Here is a 21,912-nt window from a genome sequence, read left to right as displayed (position 1 = left end):
GCTCCAGCAGGAGGCTCCAAGGGATGCACAGTGTGCTAGAAGACCAAAGACTGCGCAGTGTGGCAGGTGACGGGCTGAACGTCAGAATGCAACCCACCACCACAGCCAACCACTCAGTTTCACCTCCAAGGCACTTAAATAGGCTATATGCACAGCAGCCATTTTGGAGAGAAGTTGGGTCTCTTCTCACATCCTTCAATGATACTAATGAAGGCTCTGTTCCATTAGTACAGTGGTTCTCAAAACTTTTATTTCAACTGTTTACATGGAACCTGAAACAGCATACCGGTATACCACCCCTCCAAACCCGAATGAAAATTCATTCGGAATGTGCTTTCTATTCTGAGGTGTTTAGCATTTTTATACATACATATATACAAGTGGAATATACAGTACCTGCTCATGTAAACGCTTCACTAGAATGGAACAGAGTTTTCATTATTATTAATGTGAAGAAAGTGAGAAGGGACCCAACTTCTCTCCGAAATGGCTGCTGTGCATAGAGCCTAATATGAAAGCTTAATGAAGAATAGCCATCATCATGGTGACAGAACTGAGAGAGCATCCCGGATATCCATTTGTTTATTTCCTACAAACACCAAAACAAGACAATATTTGGTCCTCAAGGGACTTCACACAGGAGACTGCACACAGGAGACATGCCTCGGAACATTACCTGCAGACCATAAGCCACAAGTAATAGACAGGTTGGAGAGGCTTGGGTGCATGTATTCTTGTATAGGTCACGTTTTTAACTGCACCAACCGTTATGACCCAGAACTTTTATATATCTCTCCATAAGCTTTTGTGAACAGATATCTGACCCCATTATATGTCTATATGTTAGAATGTCCCATTTAAGCATGAACATGCTCTACCTGGGACTACATGCGTGTATTCTTATGATTTCACATATAGTTATTTGTACAGTATAATGGCAGGTCCTTCCACATCAACCATTTGAAAGGCTGTACAAAATGTTTGGAGCTCTTCTTCAAATATGTATTGTGCATTATTGTAATATTTGTACATGTGTATAGAATATATACACAGGTTAGGTACAAGTACAGTCGATTGGATTGAACTGTAGCACACTAATTATCTTTGAACTAATTTATGTATATTCCAAAAAGAAAAGGTCATTCAACTTTATTTTGTTCTTTCTGTAATTCAATATTTACACATGTGTTTAACTAGATAGTTAAAGTTAGATGATGAATATAACAAAAGAGATCAAGTGATGCTACAGTCAATAAAGTCTACGCTAACCCTAACCCAGATAGGGTAAAAATCTGTAGTGTGACTGAACCCATGGCGGAGCAAATGTAGCTTCTGGGTTGGCCTACAGCCAGACATCATCTTTGTATAATGAGCCAAAGGTTTAACAAAAATAGCAAATATTTACATGATTCTTTGCAAGGAATTATAGAAAGAAAGAAAAAAGAAATCCCTCCTATCACTGTAAATATATCAAAATATTTTTCTAGATTACAAATAGATAGGCCTAATTAAACTCTGAGTCTGTGATAAGTCTTGAATTCTTTTTTGTTGTAGATTACAAATATTAAGCCCATTACTTATGCAATGTGTGGACTTGTCTCAAAATGTTCTTAATTTGGGGCACCCGGTGGCCTACTGGTCTAGGCGCATACCATATAGGTATTAATGCCTGGCGGCGTCGCCGGTTCGATTCCCGATCCGGACGACCTTTGCCGCGTGTCTCTCCCCCCGTTTCCTGTCAGTCTACTGTACTATCCAATAAAGGCAGAAAAAGCCCCAAAAAAAAAAATCTTTAAAAACGTTCTTAATTTAATTGATGAGCTCTCAACCATTCAGTTGTATTGATAGAAAATATATTTGGGAATACATCTTACCCTTTATTCTGCAGATTCATTTGAAGGCAGATAATATACTGTATCATAAGTATTAAAGCTCACCTCTTTAGGTCCTCTATACAATCATTACCCAATAAATAAATGTATTTTTATGATACTTTCTGCACTAAGATCTCATTGACTTTAGTCTTTTTTTTTGTATATACATTATCCAATAAATAAATGTATTTTTATTTTACATTCAGCTTTAAGATCTCATAATTGACTTTAGTCTTATATTGTATTCACATTTACATACATACTAGGTTAAAAGATAAATGTTAGGTTTCCTGTTCAATTCCTTGGCCTTAACGAGTCAAAAGGGCAATTATCTTAATCAAATTCTCCTCACACCTGAACATATTTTAATATGGATGCACTGCTGTCCAACCATTCATCTGTGGCTTTACTTTACCTGCCTGTTGAACTAGCATCTCACTACTTCGCCTACAAGTCGCTGGTGACTCACCTGTAGGAAAAGCCTCTTACACAGTAGCCGTCATCTCTAAGCACTGTCCTTTCCACCCACATTAAGGTTATTAAATGTCATAGATTTACAGTAGTAAACGACTGTCTCCCTACATTGCCATATACTGTATATTTATACACAACACACAAATGGCTAAATGGTGGGGGCAGAAATAAAAGCTTGCCTTCACTCTGCATTCCAGGTAATTCATTGACAAGAATAAGAAAATATGGTGATATGGGTACCTTCTATCAATTAATTTGATTAATTGTTATCAAGAAGCACTTTTTGGGGCATATATCAACGAATACAGAAAATGTTGAAAGTTAGAAAAAATAATGGGTCTACAAGCTCAGCTCAATGCACTTTTCACTGAGACACGAGTTTGTAGATCCACTATTTTTGAAAATGTATAAAATATTATTTTGAACAATAGATTCAATTTTAGTTTAACTGTTCTATAAAAAAAGAGATACATTTATAACTGTAAGAAAATTGATAAAATACAACCACTTATGCAATGTGATGGTGTAGAGATCAAATTGACGGCTGTATTATTGTACAATACACAGACAGTATTGTCCACACTGCACTTTCTGCCACTGGCCCCTGACCTCAATCCTGGGATTGCTGCTGCTAAAATAGGGCAGGATTACCACCACGCTTTCCCTCCAGGCTCATCTCACGCTGGACATGTATAAAACACAACGACACATACAGTAATTTTGCCAAGATATTCCCTCCTTTGCAGAGATTAAAGCCTTAGTTATGTACTTAGTTAAACGTGCCGTGGTGCACGGAAAACAGAGGATCTCAATGCTTAAGTCTTTAGGTGAGAGGGAGCCACTGCAGCTTTAGACCTGGCTGTGATCAACAGGATCCAACATCTAACCCCCCCCCCCCCCCCCCCCATCTCAATGCCCTGAGAATAGAAAAGAAATGAGACTCCAATAAATGAAAAATAACTTGGTCATTTTATTGACAGAACATTATTATGATACCAGGTCCATAGGCATTTACTTCAGGATGGTGTCTTCATTTGCTGCAGAGGAGAGAAAGAAAGACATACATTTGTCAGTGTGTTGTCCATTTTTCAAAAATAGCATATCTACAAGTTTGCAGCGCGGCACAGCTGCGAGATTGTATATGTGCTATTTTTTAATAGCTAAAGCATAAAATAATGGTAAAAGTGGTTAAAATCTAGTGACATGGATGCATATTCCAGGTCTTAATGGGCTAATACAGTGCTTCTCAACCTATTCAGGCCGCGACTCCCCAAAATAATCATTTTTGAACTGGTGAGTGGTGACCCCTCACTGTGACAAACACTTAGAATGAGGGAGTTGAGAGTTGATGCATTACATTTTGTTTAACTCAGTTCCACAGATACATAGAGAAATTAGCAGATCTACAAGCTCACGATTGTAGATCAGCTATTTTTTTTTTATCAATTTCTCCCTCCGTTAATTGAACATTTGGCCAATGTTGTTACCTTCAGACAGCTGTTTGTAGATTCGCTCCTGCTCCTCTCTGGCCTTCTTCTCTGCCTCTTCAATCTTCCTCTCCTCCTCAGCGATGGGCTTCAAGTACTCTGCAAGACAGTCATTTGAAATGTTAAACAAACACTTTAAGTCTATGTGCATGATTATTACACTGCATGTACACTACAGCAGGGGTTTTCAAAGTGGGTGCCCCCTGGGGTGCCGTGATGCCAGTCCAGGGGTGCCGCGAGATAATTTGATATTTGGAATCATCAATATCACTACATCAATATCACTTCACTATGCCTAGTAAAACAAGACCTGATTTGCACTGTACTTGAGTTCTTTTTCTATCTACGACAACTCTCTTCACCAAAAATAGCAGATATACAAGCTCACAACTTGTGAGCTTGTAGATCGGCTATTTTTGGTGAACCTTACCCCCAGAATAGGCATGCTGGGGTTCAAGTGGTTAAACGTCAAGTATAACATTATTATCAGTCAGTTCTGATGGAAACGGATATTTCTCCAATATGATGCAAGATTCTAAAAAATAACAGTGTAATTCAGGTGTGCTGTGGATGAAAAAGTTATTTACAGAGGTCCCCTGAGGGAAAAAGGTTTGAAAACCCCTACACTACAGCATCAACTGCTGAGTTGCTTTTTAGGCACACCTGCTGTTCTGAATCACTTCCTTGCAAACAAACACATAACGCAAGGGACCTATCATGTGTGATACCTTTATTGTCTGGCTGTATAACAGTAACACTCTAGGCCGAGTTCTCTAACATTTTCATGTCAAGGACCCACAAATGTATATGTATTTGGATAACCATTTGAAAGAATACTGTACCAGGGACCACATAAGAGAACATCTATTTTTCTGTGCTGCTTTACCAAACCATGCCTAGTTGTAGGGCTACATTTGTACATGTTATCTAGTATTTGTGAATACATAGATATTCAATAGACTGAGTTCTCAGAGCAGCAACCATAACTGCGGTGGAAAGTGTGTCAAGTGACTCTGTGTGTGTGTGTGGCTGTGCGCTGTACATGGCAGCGATCTGGAAAAAGGTCTAACAGCTTCCTACAATAAATTAATAGAAAAAACGTATTATAGCGATATTGTATAATAGTATAGTATCAATTACGCATATTGGTTTGCATTTCATTGCCAGCCCGACACATCTTCATATACAGTAAAACAAAACTGATGGTTTACTGGACTTCCTCTTCCATATTAGAAATGGATGCACAGCATTGCTATGATCATAGATTTACTGCTATGGTTCTAACTGAAGGAAATTAACATCAATTATTTATTATTAGTAGTATTTGGTCAAGTTTTTCCCTGAAAACCAGTATCAGCACAATACTGGCTAAAATGTTGGTACACATGATATGCCATTTACAGTAATCCATTATTTTGTATGCTTATGTTTTTTTAATTTTTACATATTTTTAGATCAGTGGTTCTCAAACCTTCTCATTTCAAGGACCCCCATAACGCTTGAGTGTACAAACATAACCAAATGGGACACTCAAGAGTTACAGACATGTAAGGGACCGGTCCATTCAGAACTCCCTCAAGGAACCCTGAGAGTCCCTGGAACCTGACTTTGAGAACCATTGTCCTAGTTTTTCCTTTAATTACACACTTATCGGATCGTTACTCTGTGTCGTGCGGTACGTAGGAAGAAATGGTATCGGTACATCTCTAGTATTTGGACCATGGTTGTGACATGTTATTGTGTCAATATCGCCCAGGTGCCCTAACAGACACACACATTCATGCATTGACACATACTTACCAAACCTCTGTTTGCCATACAACACGCCAAGGAGCAAGGCAGACCATCTGGCCGTCTGAAATAAAAGATACAGCCTGATTAGACAGTGTTAACACATCATGATAGTACGTCTAGAACATATATTTTCTGGGCTTTTTAAATTAACTCTCATAAAAGTGACAAGCTTGACATTATACAGTAGCTCAAAACAAGGCAAAAGTGTTTATATCAAAGTGAGTGGGGGGTTGATTCGTCTGATTTTAAGGTATCTGACCATCATGATCATCTTTATTTAGTTGTTAAAGATTTTACAGCCCACTAAGCAATTTGGTGGTTAGAACACGTTCATATGACGTCTTCGCCCTAACCAGACGTATAGCTAGATCCGGTCTGTGACGAGTTTAGAATTTAAAGTTTAAATGACGGTTATACATAACCGCCATTTAAACGCCTTTAGCGGCCCCTAGCGGCCGCCGAAAGTAGTGAAAATGTAGTGAAATTGATGGCAGCCAGCAAGGTTTAAAATCATTATTCCTTCGTTCTGAGCGCCGTCTGCTACTCGAACCACCGCAGCTGAACGTATTTGTAATGATTTTTTACACTGTTCTTATTTGACACTGGGAGTCGCCGGGGTTCGAACTCCAGACCTTCTACTTATGAAACCTGTGCCCTACCCCTAGACCACGGCACAGCTTGTTACTTGTGTGTATTCCAGCAGCTATTAGTAGTTGACATATCCCTCCCGCTGTTCGTTTGAGGTCGGTGCATTTGTTTGACAACACAAACTACTTTATATTGATGCATAGCTATAAAACGATTGTATTTAATCAATCATTATCGTATGGTGGGGGTGGGAGACATGCAGTCTTGTGTGTTTGTGGCTGTTGGTGTCAGAATGAATTATGTAACTCAGAGAAGTAATAGTATGCTGTCATGAGCAGCGTACCACGGCATTATGCAATTATTTATTACACTTTTAGAATGTTTCAAAGGTATTGACCAGCACGTCTTTTAGACGTGCAATGGCCAGAAACTGCTCAGTGGATGCAATCAACTATTAAGGTAGAACCGGGAGATACTGTTAGCATCCGATAATGAACAACTTGATAAAAATGTATTTAAAAAAAAAGATGGTCTAACACACGTTTGTCCTGAAACGGTAATATATCGTTACATGGCTAGCGTTCAGATGACGGCTACAACTCAACTCGACTATATAGTGAAATTGGCTCTTAATATTACTTTAGTCCAATATTTGAAAACCAGGTGTGGATATTAAAGCTGTTTTTTTAATCAACAAGTATGGAATAATGGATTAAATGTAATCAGCTACAATCGGTCTATAGACAGACTGACGATAGACGGTTCAAATGAGGGCTAAACATAACCATTGGGCTAAATGACGGCTAGTGTTTACTGGGAGATCTGGGGTGCCCGCTCAATATATCATTACTGGAAAATATAATACAATTGAAAGGTTTCTAAATGCATTGATGATGCAAATTCTCATGTGAGCTAATTGGTATCTGAACAGGGCCATTTCAAACCAGCAATTAATGTGCCAGAGACCAGCAAACAGTATCCTATGCCAAAGATTAACCTGGTGGCATATACTGTATTGGGCTCTAATAATCCATTTTTTGCTGGAATGCTCGATTAAATTTGAAACATCTTGACCTTGTATAAACTGTCATCAGCACAGCTTTTCACTGATTTACATCCTGACCGAAAACAGCAAATCTACAAGCTCACACCAACATGTCTCATAGCGACACCTTGTGAGCTAATTTGATGAGCTGCACTGGGTACTTTATCACTCCAATTATCACTGCACAGCCAGTGACCTTGTGTACGTAAGGAGGTGTTCGATGCCCTGGTTACATGTCGAATTACAATTAAATCATTCAGATGCATCAGGTAAAAGACGTCATGTGAAATGTAAACACTTTGATTAGACTACTGGGCAGCGATCCATCCGTTTGAACTGTCAATGTCATTCGCATGCCTACTATGCTAACAGGCGTTAGCATGACTGCTAGCAGGTTGCCAGCTGTCTTGCAGGAAAATGGACGAAGGTCAGTCACTTATTCTTTCACAGTTTTTACAGCAAACGCGGATTTAAAAGAGCTGTAATCCCGTCATATACTTCATGTTGTTAGGCTTTACCTTGATAAGTGGCGACACTGCAACTGGAGGAGCCATGGTGCTGCTTCTGTCAAATGAAGTGAGTTTCCGGGGAGGGCGGGGTCAGTGTGACGTAAAGAAGACGTCGGAGTGATTGGCACCCTGCGTTACCAGCCTTTATGCAGTCAATGCGTGATGCCTCAAACTTTTACTTGTCTCCCGCCTCTCAGACCCAAAACTTAGAATATGTTGTTATCGTTGGATAGCAAATTGGACAATTCCATACTGTAGTAATGTGGTACCGTAGAGAGATAACAGGCAAAAGGCAAATGTAAAGTTAGTAATGCATCTCTCGAGTCAGACTGCATTAGCATCTGCCTACTCCAGGTCAGTAGACATCCCATACTTTTTCAAAAGGTGGGGACTGGAGAAATTCCCAAGCAATTGCACATCTACACTGTCATGTAAGTACCCTTACCTTCTGCAACGATTAATCATAATGATTGATGAATACCAACAGTGCAATCAATGCCTTTACTGCCTCCTCGTGGTCATGATATGCAAGTGTTCCACTAGCTCTGGTCCATCGCGTCACCTCCCGGTGACGCTCTGACAGACCCGTCGGGAAATGGCTAGACTCCAGTATCTCAGCCCCTCCGAGCGCTCAACATCAGTCAAAATAAACTAAACTACTTCACTACTCACCAAACCAAAGGTAGTTTTGAGTTGTTGAAAGTCTATTCTCCGCGGTGGTGAACCTCTCAGCACCCCACCTACTCTGTAAAATACATTATTTTTGTCATGAAATAAAACGCATCCACCTCGAGCCACCTAGCGGCCACCGCAGATACTTGGGGCTGTTAAGTATGACATCATTTTGTAGGCAGAGGAGAATTTCTGCCCCCAGTTTCCGTGAATCTTTTACTATTTTTACTATTTACACATTTTTCTTCTCTTTGTTGTTGAAAGGAAAGTGTTAGAATTATACTTTAGTCGTTATTTTTGTCTCGGATCTGTTGAAAATAGCGAGGGACAGAAAATGCTCTGGGGGCAGATTCTCCTCTGCCTACAAAATGATGTCACGGCTTAAAAGCCCCCAACCCGGAAATAAGCGGCGGTCGAGTTGGATGCACTTTATTTCATGCCAAAAATAATGTATTTTACAGAGTAGGTGGGGTGCTGAGGGGTTCACCACCGCGGAGAATAGACTTTCAACAACGCAAAACTACCTTTGGTTTGGTAACACTGTTTAAAATGACTTAACACTTGACACTCCACACTTGTGAAGTTCACTGTGACCTTCATCTGGTCTGATGAAGACCCACACCGAGCCACTGACACAGATCTAAACGTTGTCGCTTAAAATAAAATGAAATAAAAACTTTTTCGACTGGTAGCCATGAGTGCAGACTTCTTCAGGCTTCAGCACCCTTTGGGAGCTATATTTCAAAACATTAACAGTGTCACCAACAAACAGATGAGAGAGCATTGTATCGCCTCTGCAGAGGCCTACTACATGGTACTGTATAAGATCTACAAGTTCACAACGCGTTGTATACCGTCACACGTGAGCTTGTAGATCGGCTATTTGTTTGGCTTATAACAACAACGTGCCCAAAATAGGGACACCAGGGTTATTGTGAGGTAACCTAATAAGTGAGGTAGCCTTAATCAGAGGATGTAGGCCGGACAGGGTGAGCACCTTTAGCCAGAGGCTCACTCTCCCTCCGAAAATGCACACGGAGAGATACAGATTCTCTTTCTTGCCAACTGCCATCAGACTGTACAATGAACACTTATAAGAACTCTCTCCCTCATGTATTTGTCGATCCTGGTCTTTTGTGTTTGTGTCCATATTGTGTCTGTTGTGTTACTGTTTGTCTAGTAGTTTATGTATGTATTGTCAGTGTCACACTATGCTGCTGTAACGCCTCCATTTCCCCTCTGGTATTAATAAAGTATACCTCATCCCTCTCTCATAGGCTAATGCATGTAAGACTTAAGTAAATTAGGTTTATGGATTTTCTCAGGTCTATATTACATGTTACTGTACAGAATCAGTTGACCCAGAGAAGAAAAAAGCCTGCAACCAGTGGTGTAAAGTAACAAAGTACTTTACTCTAGTACTGTACAATTCTGATGTCTCTTTACTTTAATTGAGTAGGTCTATTTCCAATTTCCAATACTTTTACTTCTACTTCACTACATCTCGGATCCAAATATTGTATTTTTACTTCACTACATTTATTTGAAAACTTTAGTTACTAGTTATTTTATATACAATAATATTACAAAACATACAAAAAACACTTTAGCCCTATTTTATTAGCCTGACACTTCAGTCCGCACATCACCCCCCCCTGTTGGTGAAACGTAGTGAACGTAGTGTGAGATGTCTGGCGCTCGCAGTCAGGCAACTATTTTATACCTTGGCTGTTTGAAAATAGCCGATCTACAAGCTCACAACTGTGAGGTGTGAGCTTGTAGATCGGCTATTTTCAAACATGTACTTTTGCTTTTGGTGCTTTAAGTACATTTTGATCCCAATACTTTCGTACTTTTACTCAAGTACATTTTGAATACCAGACTTTTTTTTAACCATATGTTTATTTTCTTTTTCTTTCTATTTTAAAGACACACATAACAAATACAAATACATGAAAATGAAAATACAAACTGCAATAAAATAACTCGAATGACACCACATATGGAAAAAAAAACTTACAAAAAAGAAAAACAAACAAAAATAATTCATGACAATAACACAACATAAAGGTATTAAATAATTACTAAAATGAGCACATATACCATTAACACCCACAGAGTCTTATGCCATAAGGTCTGCAGAGAGTGCAATTACCCCACTTCCGATTCCTTCACTAAGTGAGAAAGATCATTGCCCTTTATATACTTGTAACAAAGTATTTCTACATTGCAGTATTGATACTTTGACTTAAGTAAAACATTTGAGTACTTTTTCCACCACTGTAGAGAAGCTATTTTCAGTGTGTGACTCTGACATACAACATACAGTTGTACAAATCAATTATTAACTAGAAGCAGTGCTCTTCCGAGCACAGGTCTCCACCAGGCCAGGCGTCCTGGTGGTGCTACTGTATAATAGACTAGTGTAAAAAGGGTGGCATATGTTCTTCACCTTAGACCTTTCATGGCAATCGGACGCTGCATGCTTGATTTGAAGCATTGTGTTCCAAAAATGTGTTTTGCAAAAGTCTACCTGCTGGTGGCGCTATAACATGCCAATGTGAAAAAGGTAGCATTTGTTCCTTGACATAGTGGGAATATGTGTGGCAAATTTCACACTAATCGCAAGCTGCGTTGATGATTTGAGGCATTTTGTTCAAAAACTGAGCAATCCTGCAAACTTTGGAAGCCAATATTAGCCAATCAGGATGGAATATGAAATATCAGACGGATCGGACTTGATCACATGACTATAGAGATACTGTGTACCGATTTGCATGATTTTTGGATAAAATCTCAAGGAATAATAGGAAAAATTGTGTTTTACATAAGTCGGCCTCTTGGTGGCGCTATAAAAGGCTGATGTGAAAAATGCAGGGAAAGGGTTTTTCCTTGGCCTCTAGTGAGTGCGCTTACAAAGTTTGAAACTGATCGGTTGAGTTATAGGTAAAACCACAAATCGGCCTGTTATAGCGCCACCATGAGGCTGATTTCAAAGATTTGAAGTGGCATTTCTTCCTCGACCTAGTGGGAACGTGTGTGCGCGATTTCATGATAATTGCACTTTGCGTTTGGGATTTGAGGCATTTTGTTCAAAACGGCTCAATCCTACAAACTTTGGAAGCCAATCTTAGCCAATCAGGATGGAATATGCAAAATCGGACAGATCCGTGTCGATCACATGACTGTCGAGATACTGCCTACCGATTTGTAGGATTTTTGGACAAAATCTGTAAGAGTAGTGCACAGAAATGTGTTTTGCGAACATCGCTCACTAGGTGGCGCTAGAAAAGGCCCATTTGAAAAGTTTAGGGCAGAGGTTCTAGATTGGCATCCAGGGAATGTGTGTGCTCATTTTGGCAGCGACCGGGCCAACGGCGACTGAGATTAGGTGCACACAAACTGCGAGGACACACGGACGGACGGACGGACGCACGCACGCACGCACGGACGGACGGACGGACGGACGGACACACGGACGGACGAAGGGGAAAACATACTCTCCCCCATGCCTTCGGCTGGTGGAGACAATTAAGTGTATAAATCAAGCTTAACTAGGCATCCTCTGATTTTAGCCAATAATACCACTTGCAGAAATCTGAAGGGGAGAGAAAAGAAATGGTCTCTTGCTGCATGTTATTACGTGTTATCTCTTTGGAGCAAACTAGACCAGCTGTCAGCTGTTGTATTAGGTTAGTAGGGTGTATTGCATAGCTCTGAGCCACATCATGTTTTAATTGAACTGTCAAGCTGATTATTCCGTAACTGGATTCCACATGTGCAACACCCCCAGAAAGAATATTAGCGTGTTGACCTGCAGCAGCAGTAAATGATACAAAATACAAGTAAAACCTAGAATCAACTGATGTTGACATTAAAGCAGTCGAATGAAGCTATCAAATTCAATGTGTGTTTGATTTTGTGTTGTGTGCATACATGTGCATTTTTAGTATGTATGCTACTGTATGTGTCAGCTCTGAGACATGTGAATGTGTGTACTTGCATACGTGTGTGTGTGTGTGTGTGTGTGCGTGCGTGCGTGCGTGCGTGCGTGCGTGCGTGCATGCGTGCGTGCGTGCGTGCGTGCGTGCTGTGCGTGCGTGCGTGCACCACACAGAGAGAGGGAGAGTGAGTGAGAGGAGAGAGAGAGAGAGAGGGAGATTCTTTTGGGAGAAAATGCTTTGAAGTTAAAGAAAATTCCAGGAGTTTCCTGTTAACAACGCTTGGCTATAATGTGAACCAGGGGTGTGTGTATGTGTGTGCGTGCCTGTGCGCTCGCACGCGTGCATGTGTGTGTGCAACAGAGGACTTTGCAAAGTCTCTTTCAAGTCTCAGTCTCTCTGCTAGAGAGAGAACAGCCAGCTGCATTTGGTGCTGCCCTTCTTCCTTCTTCCATGCTGAATGCATTCACTCCAGCATTTGACTTGTTTGTTTTTTAAGGATTTTACATTCTCATCAAGACACTTTTGACTTGAAACTGTTATTTTCTTTTTCTTTTTAGTTTAGTTTTGGTTTTCATCTGGGATTTCTGGGAGCAAAGGAGGAATATCAAGTTCAAGTATCAAGTATCAAGCTTTTCTCTGTCCCTTTTTGAGTCTACAACAAACAAGGATTGGAACGTATAGGTTGAAAGTTCTGGAAGTCAGGACAAAGCTGCCTCAGATGCAATCACAAAACCTATGACCTACTAAGAACAAGATCGTATCTTGATGGTGGTATACAATAACACAAATGCACGCAGCTAAAGGATCATTCGTGACTTGATTCTGACTGATCGAACCGGCTAATCAACACACCAGCTAACCAGCAATCCAGGTTGAAGACAATGTCTATTTTGTATCATTCCAAATGGTCGCTGCTACTGCTGCTCGTCCTTCTGTGGGGCTGCAGCTACTCAACCTCGCTTGCTGCACGGACAGGGAAAAGACAAAGCCAGCCCAAGGAACACTTGGACCCCAATGTAAGGGACTGGGGAGACTATTCGGACCTGGAGGCGCTGGGTCGGGGGCTGGGGCTGGATGAGGATAGGGAGCCAGAGGAAGACAGGAGGGTAGAGGACCCATCATCAAACCTGGCACCAGAGCTTGATTTCCTGGCTAACTTTGCTGGTAACTATCCATAATTATCTATATGTTTGTATGTAAAATAATATTTGGGACACATTTTTTTTTAAGTTAAAGTTAAATTACAGCACTGATGATTTTAGTATGCATACAGTGTGTATGTATGTAGGCGTGTATGTACAATATGGATGAGTATGTATGTATGTATGTATGTATGTATGTAGTGTAATTATGTAGTTATGTATGTACTGTATGTATGTATGTATGTATGTATGTATATATGTATATATGTATGTATGTATGTATGTACGTACAGTATTATGTATGTACAGCATTTATGTATGTATGTATGTATGTATGTATGTATGTATGTATGTAACAGTATTCTATGTATGGATGGATGGATGGATACCCATGCATGTACAGTATGTATGTATACTACCTATGATAACAAATGATGGAATAATCACCACCACACTGTACTCCTCAGGTAAGAAACGATTGTGGGTGATCACAGCTCCATCCCATAGTGACAACTACCTGCTTATGATGGAGAAGCAGCTGGAAGACATGGAACAGGTAGTTATAGTTAAACATGTCTCTCCCTCGCTCCCCCCGTCTCTCTGTCTCTCGTTGACTGTGCCGACACTCCCTCGAGTCGGTGTGTGCTGCTATTTGTGCATCATGGATGAGTTCAGTTTGAGTTACAAAGAGGAAAAGGGTGCTACACTTCTGTAGCTACCAGTTGCAATAGCAAGCCATTGGCTTTACTGGCTGCGTCACCTACCATCTAGAGACAGGTCCTTGCGAAAGCTGTATACATTTATACACGTTTGCATGCTTATGGGAGTGTGCCCTGCCAATGGAATGGATGCCAACGGCCGCGCTCCCCCCCAATGAGTGGACAGGTTGTCCAAGCGAATGGGCTAGCTACTGTAATGGTAATGTAAATCTGGTTTCTGCTGGGTGCTCCTCATTCCCACTGGGTGCTCGAGAGACGAAGCATGCGCAGTAACGGCGCCTATGGGGGTGGTAGTAAATCAAACAAGAATAAAAATCAAATCAGCCGGTTTCTCTCTGTTCTTTCCTTTTCCTTTTCCTCTTTTTTTCCATGTCTCTTACCCTCTTACACCCCTCCATCCAACAGGAGGGCCTGAACTGCCGTCTGGCAGAGAGAGACACCTACATCGTCACCATCATTCAGAACGCCATGATGGAAGGCCGGATCCAGAAGACCACTTTTGAAGGAGAGGCCGTAGTAGAGAGTCTAGACCCTGACACTGTTAGCAAACTGCTTCACTACCTTGAGCTCACCAACCAGGTAATGAATTAGACTAGGGGTTCACAAACTCTTAGAACACTATTTTATGGGGGCTCGCACACATGATTTATAGTGCAATTTCAAAGTTCAAATGAAGCATATTTAAAAAATAAAGCATGTATTGGTAGCCTTGAAAATAAATTAAAATAGAAAATATATTTACAACGCAGAGATTCCTGCTGATATTTTGTCTTATTAACATACCGGTAGTTAAAAAGCTATGGACTGCCACTGCACTGTCCCACGACCCCGCTTGGCATCCAGACCCAGAGTTTGAAAAAGATTAGAATGAGACTGTGTCAAAATAGTATCAATGGCTTTTTCTTTTTTCTTTTTTTAAGTGTGTGCTTTCGTGCATATTTTGTTCATTGTCTTTTATCTCTTTGTCTTCAATCCAACCAGGAGCAGGCATTTTCCATGTTGGTTCTGAAGAAGAACCTGCGGATCAGTGAGCGGTTCCCTTACCCAGTACGGGTCGAAGCAGTTCTGGAAGTTATCGACCAGTTCCCTATGAGGAAGCTGGAGAAGATGACACGAAAAGGCTCCCCTTTAAAGTATTATCAACACATTATTTTTGTTCTTTGTTTCTCAAACTTCTCCCCTTAACTCTGGCAGTGTACAAATGGAGCCAAATGAACCCGATTTGGTTCCATTTGTACACTGCCACAGTTACAGACTTTACTGGTCAATTTAGACCCCTCCCTATGTGAACCACAGAGTCCCTGGAATCCATACTTTATTTAAAATACAAAACAGGAAATATGAATACATGCTATGATGTAAGTACGATACTTTCCATGCTTACTGACGTTTTATTTCATCAGGTGTAAGGTAGCCAAGAAGAGGATTGTGGTGAAAAAGAGAACGATGAAGAGGAAAACGGGACTTAGCTCTCAGAGGCAGGGGAATGTGACTTCTGTGTTGCACAGAAGGCCGCTTGTGGACAAAAAGGTTGTCCTGAAGAACAAGGTCCAGGACATTTTGCAGGGACGCTCAAGGTTTGTCATCCGTAAGCCACCTGCAGTAGGGTCCACAGAAGAGAAGGCCTCAAGCAGCGTCAAAAAGGAAACGTCACACAAATCTCCTGAGGATGTCTCCAGGAGGAACGAAGAAGTGAAGACCAACAGGTATTTATTTATATTGTTAGTTGACCGTGCGTTTTGCAGAAATAATGATGATTTAGTCGATTAAAGGATTGGCGGAAAATGTTCGCAGACTACCTTTTTTTCACAGAAGAAAAGTAAATGAAAACGAAACAAAAATTAAGCTCGCCTTGTGATCTTGTAGGTCGGCTATTTTCAGCATGCAAGTGTAAAATCAGCCATTACGGTGCCATCAGTGCCCGTCAAAATCATTACTATCTCTGAGACCCCAATTTACATTGTAAAATCAATGTTAATTTAACTCTGGGAGTGTACCGGTACAAATGAAACCAACTATACTATCGGGTCCATTTGGTTCTATGCACTCTCTCTGAGTTACATACCCATAAGGGTCCATTTGGTTGAAGTATCATTAATTAGGACCCCCCTGGAACTCCCTCAAGGACCCCACTTTGAGAACCAATCCACTACAACCTGTTGATGTACAGTATTACAGCTTTTCAGCTCTGGATCAATGATGTTTTCATTGCATTCTATTGTAGATACGACCCCCATGTGGAAGGAGGCCAGAGACTAGGCGGCGAGAAAAGCGGCGACCATAGAACAGAGGAGCACAACAAGAAGGACGACTCGCTGGAGAAGAGCAGCTCTAAGAAGAAGGGCAAAGGAAAGAAAGGGAAGAAGGGCAAAGGGCGAGGGAAGAAGTCCAACAGAGAGGCCACTGAAAAGGACCGAACCGCCTTCAAGGAGTTTGTGCAGAGTTTAACGGGGGCGAGAAGACTTATGGTAAACAGACTAGTCCTGCAGTAGCGCAACAAGAAATACCAAAACTAGAATCTGTATTTTTGAAGATGTGCATGCAGTGTACCAGTATAACGTTGTTGTCGGGTGGAAACCTTGTGTGTCCAAAACCGTTTGTTTTGTATTTATAATTTTTAGAATATTTAAACTAGTGAAAACAGCCGATCTACAAGCACACAGCGCCTCGCACCGCGAGGCGTTGTGTGCTTGTAGATCAGCTGTTTTCACTACTTTTGTGCGATGGCCTTGTATGATGAAGCAGTGCTTTACTTTGCGAAAAAATGTACAGATTTGAAACTTGGGAGATACAAGGTTTCTGCCCGACAGTGACGATAACCTCCTCTCCTGTCCATGATAGAATGTATACATTATTAGAAGAAAAAGGGTGTGATTACCATTTTCACATGATATTTTTATATCATCGTTGTTTATGGATGCGTATCTGTGCTTGTTACCATCGCTGATTCCGCTGATCTTGCTGTACCTGTGGCAGGTGATCTCAACGCCCAGCGATCATGCAACCCTGTACGTTCAGCAGAAGGAGGAGAATGAGAAGCGACACTGTGACTTTGCCACCAGGAAGATCACCATGGCAACCATTGTGGGTGAAGGTCATGATGCAGCCCTCACCCTGCAGCACTACCAGCATGGTATGAAAGTGTGTATGTTTTTATTTGTATGTTTTAAGGCAGAGGTTCTCAAAACCTTTAATTTCAAGGACCACCATAACTCTGAGAGTGTACACCGTCAGAGTTACAGATGGGTCCATTGAACCCATTGAATAGATTTCTGCATAATAACGATAAGCATCCTGCCTATACGTGTGCATTTTTACACTCTCAATGTTACATTCTAGCTCAGGTTCTTTTTTTTTGTTCCCATGTGTACCCATTCAAATGTGTTTGTGTGTGTGTGTGTGTGTGTGTGTGTGTGTGTGTGTGTGTGTGTGTGTGTGTGTGTGTGTGTGCGTGTGCGTGCGTGCGTGTGTGTGTGTGTTCCAGACTCTGAGCCACCTCTCAGCGGTCTTCCAAAACAGTCCACTGATCCAGACCTGATCTCCCTGTTGAGGTCAGAGCTGGGGCTGTCCTCGTCTGACCTCTTCTCCATGACCGTCACAGACTATGACATCAAACCCAATGTAAGGAAGCCTAGTTTTGACGCCATTCTCCTTACTAACAGTCGATGGGGGAAATTGATTATTCACCACCATAAATAATAGATTTGGGGATCAGGAGAAGGAAGAAATAAGTTACAGTGTAAAATTCCAGACAGATACAGACAAGTGATACTGTACATTGCCTTCTAGTTCTAGATCCAACATGCTGTAGTTCTCTTGTTTACTTAGGCGTGTTAATAAAGCAGGATGATGCCCACTCAAACCCCTACAACTGCTCCAGTTAAACAGCCTCCCACCCACTCCCATGCATTCCGCTTTACCGCATGATCCGCATCCAACTCAAAACAGGTGCTGACCTGAAGTTCAAGGCAATCAAAGGGCATGACACCCCCTTAACCTCAGGGCATGAGCAGCCCTTCCCACACACTTAGCGTAGGTCAGCTTCGCTGAAACATTCTGGCCAACCTGTCTAGACTCTTCTCCCTCCTGGCTCCCAAGCTGTGGAATGAACTCCCCCCTCGATCGGTCAGGACTCAGGACTACAGACTCACTCCCTATTTTGTCCTGCAAAAACTCAAATTCAGGCTCTAGTACCTCACCTCCTAGGACTCCTCATTCATTCCTTGTTGCCAATTTTGCTAGTTGCAAGTTATATTTTGCAAGTTATATTTTACAGCTAATTTTACCAATATTAGATTATGGAGATATAGTATATCAAAATACCACAGATACAGTCCTTTACCCTCTTAATGTAACATATCACAATCTATGTAGATTTATCCTGAGATGCCCCTACAGAACGCATCATTACTCAATGTACGAGTCCCTTAACTGGCTAAGTCCTAAATCTCGTAGACATTTTCACTGGATGCAGTTCATCTTTAAATGTATTTTCTCTAACTATCCTCCTTACCTGAAACAATATTTAGACCCTTACACAGCCCCATACAACTTAAGGCATACAGTCCACCCTTACTTTAAGGTACCCAGCAACACCACCCTGGTATGTGGCCGACGCGCATTTAAATTCAAAGCCACGGCGATTGGAATGACCTACCAAGCTCTCTAAGATCGATTTCCTCCCTTAACCTGTTCAAAGAATCTCTTTTCACTCACCTTCAAACACCATGCTCATGTTTCTAATTTTGTTTTGTTTTCTGCTTTTGCCTTAGTTTTCTTTTGCTGATGTGGAATACATATTAATTTCACTATGTACGGGTTGAATTGGTGGGGTGGGAGCGGCTAACCTTTGGGAGAGACCCTGTCTTGTGTGTTTGTATGGATGTATTGTGTTACTGTATGTAATGTAATGTCATGTAATGTATTGTTCTGTGTTTGCTCAATATGGACCCTCTCTAAAATGAGATGCTACGTCTCAAGGGGTTTATCCTTCAATAAAGGTCATATCTAAAGGTCATTTTGATCTACAGTATGTTGGTTACATGCTACAGTAAAGAGGGTATGCGCAATTGCGCATGCATAAAGTGAATGGCATATCGAGTGGCAAATCGAGTGGCAAAGTTAGTGGCAAAGTTTAACGTCGTTCAACGTCGTTCAATGCAATCAGATATGACTTTTCTGTTTGGATGTATGGGCTGTCAAGGCCAGAAAGTAGTTTTTATGCCACTCAGTAGGAGTTCCTGCATAACTTCCTGGTATGATGATGATGTCACACGCATACCCTCTATTATGTTATTTAAATGGCCTGTATACCTGATATCCTACTAGTTACATTGATTAGAGCACTTACAGTAAATTATTTTATGGATGATTATTCAGTCATTTATTATAGCGTGTCTTTTATATACGTTTATTTAATTACCTGGATGTCAGGGTGCAGGTGCAGGTGCTTATTGTATCGTGCACTACGTACTACCTCTGGTGTTTGTGGCTTATTTTGTGTACCCTTTTACCTAAACTGGCGTAGTTTATGCTATTTTCTCCGACCTTGCACTTTGTAACTCACTCTGCTACTGTTAACTTTCTCCCTTCTCCAGAGAGTGTTCGAGGCTCCTCCATCACCCATTGCTCTGTTGGAATACATTGACAACTTTCAATCACGGCGGTCAGAAAAGGAAAAAGAGAAGTTGTCTCCTCCGTCCTGCTCTAAAACCGAGCAGCAGCCTGAGAATTCACTGCTTAGGTATACTGTATACTGTATATCACTCTTCATTGTAAGCTGTTAGCCGTTATAATGGTGCTGCCAATTTCCAGCTAAGACAGTTCCCCTTAGTTTGAATCTAACTTTAACCGTCCCTTTTTGGGGTCAAACATTTGTGAAAATAGCTCGCCAAAAATAGATCCACATGAAGCCCCGCCGATATTGGACCCAGTCTTTAGTGGTTCATAGAAGTCTCCAAAATGTGGTGGATTGTTACCCAGATTGTTTGTGTTTATAGGTTGATGTCAATGAGGATTGTTACACAGATTTGTGTGTCCAATAGGTTCATGTCTAAGAGGAGACTGCTGCTGATCTCCACTCCTTCTGCAGATGATTACTCTTACCAGCAGCAGCTTTCTGCCCTCGGCGGACAGGAGTGTCCTATGGGTCAGTTATATACCACACCTAAAGTGTACTTTATTGTAATATTCCTTTAAACAGAAGGGTCATTATGCCTATAGAACTAATTAGACTACTGTTGTGTGCAATCTTATGGATCACAGTTAGACACGTATGTGTGGATACAGAGGATAACCTTTGATGGATCAAACATGGTGTGTCTACAGGTATACGGCACTTTGCTTTATTGAAGCTAGTTGGATCGGGAGCGGGATCCTCAGGAACCGTGGAGTTGTTTCCCCTCAATGGTGAGTTGCAATGGGGCTTTTAAGCGGTGACATCATTTTGTAGTCAGACCTACAAGCAGATTTATTATCAATATCTGTCCCTCGCTATTTCAACAGATCCGAGACAAAAATAACGACTAAAGTATAATTCTACCACTTTCCTTTCAACAACAAAGAGAAGATAAATTAGTAAATAGTAAAAATAGTAAAAAGATTTACGGGCGCTGGGGCCTTTTGGCCCCAAAAGTTCTCCTCTGCCTACAAAATGATGTCAGACTTAACAGCCCCCGGCCATGGATGATATGCACTTTACAAATATGATAAGTATATGGATTGTCCAGATCAGGGGTGGGCAACTTTGATGATGGAGAGGGCCACTATATTTCCACACTCATGCACTAAACATTGCATATTGTTACTGTCGAGCAGAAACCTCTCATCTCCAGTAATAGTAGCAAAAATAGCAGATCTACAAGCTCAAAACACGTCGCAGAGCTTGTAGATCTGGTATTTTGCTACTTTTTAATTGGAATCCTGAAATGTAACATTTTGATTTAAATGCATTTAACTTCATGAACTTAAATACAAATGCATTGGACGTAAAAAAAGACTTTTAATATTAGTCATTCAACTACTAATAGACTGAAGTAATTAAAGTGGGTCATGTTTGCACGTTTGGAATTGTAACAGCTTAAATCAATATCAGCATTCCGATATTAACCTGTGGGTCACATTAAGCGGGGGCCGCATGTGGCCCCCGGGTCGCCAGTTTTCCCATGTATGGTCCAGATCATCATCAATTACGTTCACTATTTAAAACTGTCTGTTAGGCACGTGTCCTTTCTAATATTTCCCCCACAAAAAAACGCTCCTCCACTCACTCATGCACGCAGGGCGCAGCCAGACGGAGCTGGAGCCCCTGCCCGGCGACACGGTCAACAACCTCCGGGAGCAGCTGAAGATCAGCAAGGACTACTTCAGCATGCTGGTGGTGGGCAAGGACGGCGACGTCAAGGCCTGGTTCCCGTCGCCCATGTGGTCCCTGGAGAACATCTACGACCTGGTGGACTCCATGGAGCTCCGTGTCCAGGAGGAGAAGCTCCAGAGGAGCCTGGGCATCCACTGCCCCGAGAGGAGAGGGGGAGCCGGGGGAGGAGCATACGACGGGGAAGGGGCCGAGGAAAGCTATCTGTACCACCGGACGCAGGACTGAGGAGACTGAGGAGGTGCATGCATGGAGAATGCTTTGAAAATGCTATATTTGTAACTTTATATAT

General features: G+C 41.4%; 2 protein-coding genes across 2 annotated transcripts; one reads left to right on the top strand and one right to left on the bottom strand.

Moving 5' to 3' along the window:
• Positions 1-3,298: 3,298 nt before the first annotated feature.
• Positions 3,299-7,855, bottom strand: LOC308299444 (ATP synthase subunit e, mitochondrial-like). The gene is made up of 4 exons (XM_080743217.1): positions 7,781-7,855; positions 5,636-5,690; positions 3,836-3,934; positions 3,299-3,385 (listed from the first exon to the last, which is right to left on the bottom strand). Exons 1-4 carry the CDS (start codon positions 7,814-7,816, stop codon positions 3,360-3,362), a joined length of 216 nt encoding a protein of 71 aa, XP_080599343.1. The 5' UTR covers positions 7,817-7,855; the 3' UTR covers positions 3,299-3,359.
• Positions 7,856-13,268: 5,413 nt separating this feature from the next.
• ccdc80l2 (coiled-coil domain containing 80 like 2) lies at positions 13,269-21,848 on the top strand (the record flags this gene model as incomplete). Its single annotated transcript, XM_080743471.1, has 12 exons — positions 13,269-13,551; positions 13,997-14,085; positions 14,654-14,827; positions 15,230-15,381; positions 15,652-15,954; positions 16,473-16,716; positions 17,225-17,381; positions 17,733-17,869; positions 19,846-19,991; positions 20,293-20,396; positions 20,576-20,656; positions 21,529-21,848. 12 exons carry the CDS (start codon positions 13,269-13,271, stop codon positions 21,846-21,848), a joined length of 2,190 nt encoding a protein of 729 aa, XP_080599597.1.
• Between the last annotated feature and the right edge of the window lie 64 nt (positions 21,849-21,912).

The sequence above is a fragment of the Nannobrachium achirus genome (assembly GCF_963921795.1).
Source record: "Nannobrachium achirus genome assembly, chromosome: 15".
NCBI lineage: Eukaryota > Metazoa > Chordata > Actinopteri > Myctophiformes > Myctophidae > Nannobrachium > Nannobrachium achirus.
The sequence above is the reverse complement of the archived record's forward strand: the minus strand, read 5'-3'. Positions and strand labels throughout refer to the sequence as shown.